Genomic DNA, 6,635 nt, shown 5'->3' on the forward strand with positions numbered 1-6,635 from the left:
CTGTTAGATAAGGAAAAAGTACTTTAAGTTTAGAACATTTCACAATATGTCACCTAAGATTTGACAAAAAGTCACACTAAAACTTCGCTTTATTGGTGTTAGAATTTCATGTAACATTACACCTAGACCTAAACAGAATGCTACACTAACATTTTCTTTATTGGTGTTAGAATATTTTATAAAATTAAGCCCAGGCCTGAACAGAATGCCACACTAACATGTCATTTTCTTTGTTGATGTTAAAATGTCCCGTGATATTACACCTAGATGTGAACAAAACGTCACAATAATATTTCGTTCTATTGCTGTTAAAACTACTCGTGACATTTCAAAGGATAATAAATAACGTTTTATTTTATTTCTGCTAGAACTTTTCATAACAGCTTAATTAGGTTTTTCAAATGTTGCTGTATTGACACTATATTAATCTATTTTCATTCACTAATAAGTTATCCTGCATGATCAAGAATTTGTGTTACATTATTTTGCAAGATTGGACTACGTATTTATGTAAAAACTAGAATGACTTTGTCTTTCAAATTATGCGCTAAGATAAGAATATTAAGAATGAGAAAAACATTATCAAATGATTCGATAATGTTTAGAATATACCGTCCTCCAGTGAGTCAGTGATAAGTTTAATGGACTTACAATACGGTGGTCCAGGATTCTGTTTTCCGTGGTGGACAGAGCGCAGTCAGCCTATTGTGTTGCTTTGTGTTAAAATAACACAAACACTGATATATGAAAAACAAAGTACAAAAGTAAGTTGTTAAATTGTTCGGTCACGAAATCTTCTGGCATAAAAATTTCTTCAAAATTAACGAAACAAAACGTTTATTAGCTATCTTGTATCAAGGGCACGGATTGTTCAGGAAGTAATTCAAAACTTTTATTTTGTGATAAAGTATTTGTATTTTCTGCAGATTCAATATCGCCCTTTTGCGAAAGTCAAATATGAGAAGTATTTCACAGACTGTCGTTCATTTACTTATATACTGTTAAAAAATAACAAAACTTATATAGAACTATCATAACAAATGAGAATACAAGTGTATGTAAATATGAACATAGAAAATATATGACATATCAACTAAGTATAATTACTAGCTAACACATAACGTAAGCAATAAACTAAATTAAAAAATATTATATGAGTCATTGGAAAACGTTTTATTTAGCTTTAGTATCGTATTATCCTACATATCACAGTAAACACTACATTAGGAGAAATAATTCTCAATAATTTAAAGATATTTGCATTTAAGTATTAGGCATAATTTACTTTAAGTGAAAAATCCATCGAAGATAACTAGTGATTGGTTTTATATGATAACTAGTGACTGGTTTATATGATAACTAGTGACTGGTTTTATAAGATAACTAATGACTGGTTTTATATGATAACAAGTGACTGGTTTTATGAGATAACTAGTGACTGATTTTATAAGATAACTAATGACTGGTTTTATATGATAACAAGTGACTGGTTTTATGAGATAACTAGTGACTGGTTTTATATGATAACTAGTGACTGATTTTATAAGATGACTAATGACTGGTTTTATATGATAACTAGTGACTGGTTTTATGAGATAACTATTGACTGGTTTTATAAGATAACTAATGACTGGTTTTATATGATAACTAGTGACTGGTTTTATAAGATAACTAATGACTGGTTTCATATGATAACTAGTGACTGGTTTTATATGATAACTAGTGACTGGTTTTATATGGATTTCTTTCTGTAAGTTATAGTTGTTATGGACCTTATTCTTTCGTGTACAAAAAATAAACAAACAAAAAAATATGCTAAAAAGGAAACATATACTTAGGCATGCGAGTTTATTTTTCTCTTATAATAATTTTGATTTTAAGTATTTTAATAAACAAATAGAACATGGCTGGGTTTTATTTTACACTGGAGAAAAGTGAACAATGAAAACCTTGCAATAAAAAAATAGTATAATTTAATGTCTTAGAAAATATTTTAACTGACTCCAATACAAGATCTCGCAGACTGTAATACACTGTTAGTTGAGCCGAGAATTCCAAATTATAAAAATATAGTAATCCGCCTGTATTTCTAATTATCGAATTATTCAAACATTTACCAGTTTTTACTTCAGACATTTAGCTCTCAACTTATTCTGGCAATAATGCTAGTTTTTACCTTTGATATGCTGGGGAAGGAGGCGATTCTAACAGTGTTTCTGGGATGTACAAAAAGCGACTGTATGTTTGTTGTTGTTGTTGAAGTTAAAGACAGACATTTGACTCTGGCACCTGAACCAGATCGTTGGGAATTACAAGAACAGTCCTAGCTAAGTTTCAGGTTGCCATCACAATAAACATCATTTTTATGGTGGTATATAAAATAGTCTTTTAGGCAAATCCTTCTTACTAGATAACAAAATGCGTTAGCCTCTGTTTAGTTATACATATTTTCTTAATGATGTAAAGAGTAATCCAAACGTTACGTTTTACCTAGGCCTAATGTTGAAATTATGTAAGCAAAATCATACCACAACCCACAAAAACATACAACGATACCAATCTGTCTGTAATATTCTAACTCTACTACAAAGGAACTACATTACTAATCCACATTAATAATAATCACAACACTTTGGTCTTGTTAATATTAATATTAGGCCTAATAAGTATAAGCCATCATCACAAAAAGCCGGAGCGGCCTCTTACGAGAAAGAGATATACCGACCAAGACAACACTGACCGACAAATATGGAAGTGTTTAGAGTGCCTGTGGGATTCCATCCCAGCGACACTTTATGTAAATAAAAACATCACATATACTTTTCAAATTAAACACGCTCACTATTAGGGCCAGGTTTAGCTAAATCCAATAGACCTAGCTCTTCCTGGCTCAAAAATGCATACAAGCTTTCTTTTGTAAGCAAATTTTGTATCACAGCTCACTTGGCCACAGCAATGCATTGAACGAGTCGAAAAGTTAATATTTATCACTGTATATAGATATTTCAAACACTGAAAAATTGCCTTATCCAATTTCTCCATGTTTTTTGTTGAGCTTAAAGACAACTTACATGCTTTTGCACGGAAAACCACCAACTTGTTTCAACGTTCTACATAGTTTACCTGTATTTGCACGGAAGATTACGATAAACCTGTTTACTGATTGCTACTACAAAAGATACAGGTTAGATTACTCAATTTGTACTTAAGTTTCAAATTCTCTCAAGTTTAATGCAAGAACTTATGACAAACTGCTAAAGCTTTTGTATGTGTGTTTAATAAGCGAAGACAGAACGCGCAGTATAAACGTACTAACTACCATAAAGACATTACTCGTGCACAGCAATTCCAAAAATAAATTTTTGCTGCACAACATCACGACTGATTGGATTATCTAAATATTTGGGCATTAGCTTACCTATAATTTAAAAGCTATTTATTTTCATACTTCTACTGCTATTAGCTTAACCAAAACTTTGGACTACTGACGCTTTTTTAGAAGTACTGAGACTGGTGCTGAGAAGACAAGCGAGATAAAGACAGAGTAGGTATAATGTGCCTGTGCGAAAGGGCCGACGACGATTGAGAATGAGCCGGAGCCGGAGGTGGCCGACCAATATTTGACAAACCTGCCATACTGGAAAATATACCTCGGACTGAACCGTTCTGGTTGTTACCATGATTGGGATGTGTTAGTGTTTCTTTGATCTGGTCAGAACCGGATCTGCCTCCACTCATAGATAAATTAGCCGTTTGCAGAGAAGCCATTGTGCTGCTATGGGTCTCACGTCTCTCTGCTGCTGCCCGACTCAGAACGTACTGGGCAGCGAATTGATGTTTGGGATCCATTCTCATATTCTCCATGTGAAGGAGAAGGCCTGAAAACGAATAAAAGTTATGTTTATGTTTTCGTTAAAATAATTAGTACTGCATTAATTAACATATCTTTAAAATCTAGATATAAAAGTAATGGGAAAATAATCACTTTAGCAACAGTGTGCTCTAGAAATGTTGGCAGCTAAATAATTAGAGGTTGTTAGTTCTCTTCTGGGTGAGTTTAGGCACATTTGAATATAGTTAAATAACACTACACACTGAATGCTTTTTGACATAAGCCTATGCTTTCTGGTGACTCAGTGACAAGAAGAGGCTTATAACGCCAAAAATTGGATTTCAATACCCTTGGTTAGCAGAGCACAGATAGTTCATTGTGTGGCTTTGTGCTTAAACACAAACCAACATCAGATAGTTAGCGATTATAAACTAATTAAGGACAAAAGAAAACATTCATCCAGGTGATATTTGAGGATGCAACGACATTAGTACAATAACTATATTAAAATTAGTAGTGATAGATATATTAGCACTAAAACATTGTACACCAACAATAAAAATATATTAATGAACTATATTTATACACACGACGCATGAAAAAATAAAATATAGTAATACACAGGTATAAAAAATAAGAAGATTACTAACTTAATTTTGCGCTTAATTTTGTGACTAATCCAGGTAATTAATACTAATAATAGATTTGAGTTTATCCACCAAAACACTATTGTTTTGGCAAAATTACTGCTACAAAAAACAATTTGTGTATACAAATTATCTTGTACAATAAAATAATGTTATGTATACAAATTATCTTGTACAATAAAATAATGTTATGTATACAAATTATCTTGTACAATAAAATAATGTTGTGTATACAAATTATCTTGCGCATTATATCATTCCACACGCATTGGGTGTGTTACAGTTTAAAACAAAACTCTCAATTTCTACGTCTATAACTACTAAAATATATGGAAAACGAATAGACTTTTAGAGAAAAAACACCTTTCAAAACTGTGATCGTAATTTGTTTACTTGGCAGCGGTTAATGACAGGCTTGTTTCTGGCTTGAAAAAGAGCATTTGCTCGAAACGTCACGAAGTAAATAAATTACTACCATAGTTTTTAAATTTGATTTTTCTCTAAAAGTCTAATTTCTTTATTTTATCACCTTCGCATTTTTCTACTTATTTATTTACTAAAGAATATATATACATTCACTTATATTCTGGTAATATTTTCCTACATTTTTGTACAGGTGTCTTGCCCGTAACGCCATTGTAAACTGAATGTAAAAATAGAGTGGACAAAAAGTTGCATATTATAACAATTGTTCAAAAGGGCTTTTACTTGTCTGACTTCGTTTCTGGATCATGCCCTCCTGGAGCGAAGTCATGATAATTTCAAGGGGTAGAACAGTTATCACGGGCTTGAACACATATAATGGGAATGATGTTTGATATAGGTAATCTAGAATACTTTTGGCTGATACTGAAAGTGTAGAATCATTATGATCCTGCCTCCATCTGGCATCAAAGTGCTTCCGACCTGATCCAGCAGGTAGAAAAAGTTAATTAAGAAAAGAGAATCTTCCCGGTATAATTAAACACAACTAATAGTTGTCTTTGTATGAATAAAGATTTCGTTCTATTTTTACACATAAATATGTTTATTCTCTTTTTATCTCTCTGTTCGAAAGTATTTGCTTCACAACATTTCTGGAACCTACTTTATTGCGCATACTTATAACTTTCATTGTAAATAACATCACAGACACACTTCCTTGACCACGTGAAAAATCTTAATGATTAAAGAAACATAAACGTAAAATTAGCTCCTTCAAACACACTATGAAACAGTACACAAACATTAATAGGTATTAAATTTTAACTATTGCAACAACAATTAAAGAAATACAAACACAGCAGCAACAACTGGCATTAATAAGAAAATCTGGAAGTGGTTCCGATTGATACTTGCTAATGAATACACTAATTTAGCCAATTTGCAAAAAAAAATAAAAAAAATGAGCCAACTAACAAACAACTCACTTGTTATAAGTTCTTAATCCTCTTTATTATCATTTTTTCCCCTTCAGATCCACTGTTGTAAGTATACTATGTTTATTAATGTACACAATGCCTGTTTCAGTGCTGACCTACGTCTCTGTGGCTACTAAAACTAAACGAGGTAGTTAAGTTCGCAAGAGAAACCCTTTATGAAATCCAGCACAACCCTAATGGCAGGATATCGAACTACTCTATACTAGTACTGTGAAAGCGGTAAACATGGAAGGTCTTCATCGACATTCACAGGGAACGAGACTGTTAGAAAACAAAGTTTTTTATGATGTAGCTAGGAAAAGCAAATGATGGGTGATCAATAGTACAGTATACATCCAGAAAGCCTTTCGTAACAAATGATGGGTGATCAATAGTCCAGTATACATCCAGAAAATCTCTGGTAACAAATGATGGGTGATGAATAATACCGTATACATCCAGAAAGCTTCTGGTAACAAATAATGAGTGATCAGAAGTACAGTATACATCCAGAAAGTCTCTGGTAACAAACGATGGATGATGAATAGTACAGTATACATCCAGAAAGTCTCTGGTAACAAAAGATGGGTGACCAATAGTACAGTATACATCCAGAAAGTCTCTGGTAACAAATGATGAATGATCAAATTCGATGACGAGGAACCCACTTTGAGACTAATAATGGCTGGAGACGGCTTGAATGGGTAATGAAGAAAAACTTTAATATAACAGCAAATGTACAACGTTTCGACAAGG

General features: G+C 32.5%; 1 protein-coding gene across 3 annotated transcripts in view; it reads right to left on the bottom strand.

Moving 5' to 3' along the window:
- Positions 1-6,635, bottom strand: part of LOC106459506 (zinc finger protein rotund-like) — a 168,318-nt gene that overhangs the window by 5,722 nt on the left and 155,961 nt on the right. For 2 of the 3 annotated variants that reach the window (XM_022386006.1, XM_022386008.1), the window contains one exon: positions 1,684-3,878. In XM_022386006.1, coding sequence (XP_022241714.1) covers positions 3,496-3,878 — 383 coding nt within the window. In that variant the 3' untranslated portion in view covers positions 1,684-3,495. Of the gene's footprint in view, positions 1-1,683; positions 3,879-6,635 lie in introns of those variants that run through there. The other variant, XM_022386007.1, reaches the window with a different exon arrangement.

Source organism: Limulus polyphemus, unplaced genomic scaffold (assembly GCF_000517525.1).
Source record: "Limulus polyphemus unplaced genomic scaffold, Limulus_polyphemus-2.1.2 Scaffold619, whole genome shotgun sequence".
Taxonomy (NCBI): Eukaryota; Metazoa; Arthropoda; class Merostomata; order Xiphosura; family Limulidae; genus Limulus; species Limulus polyphemus.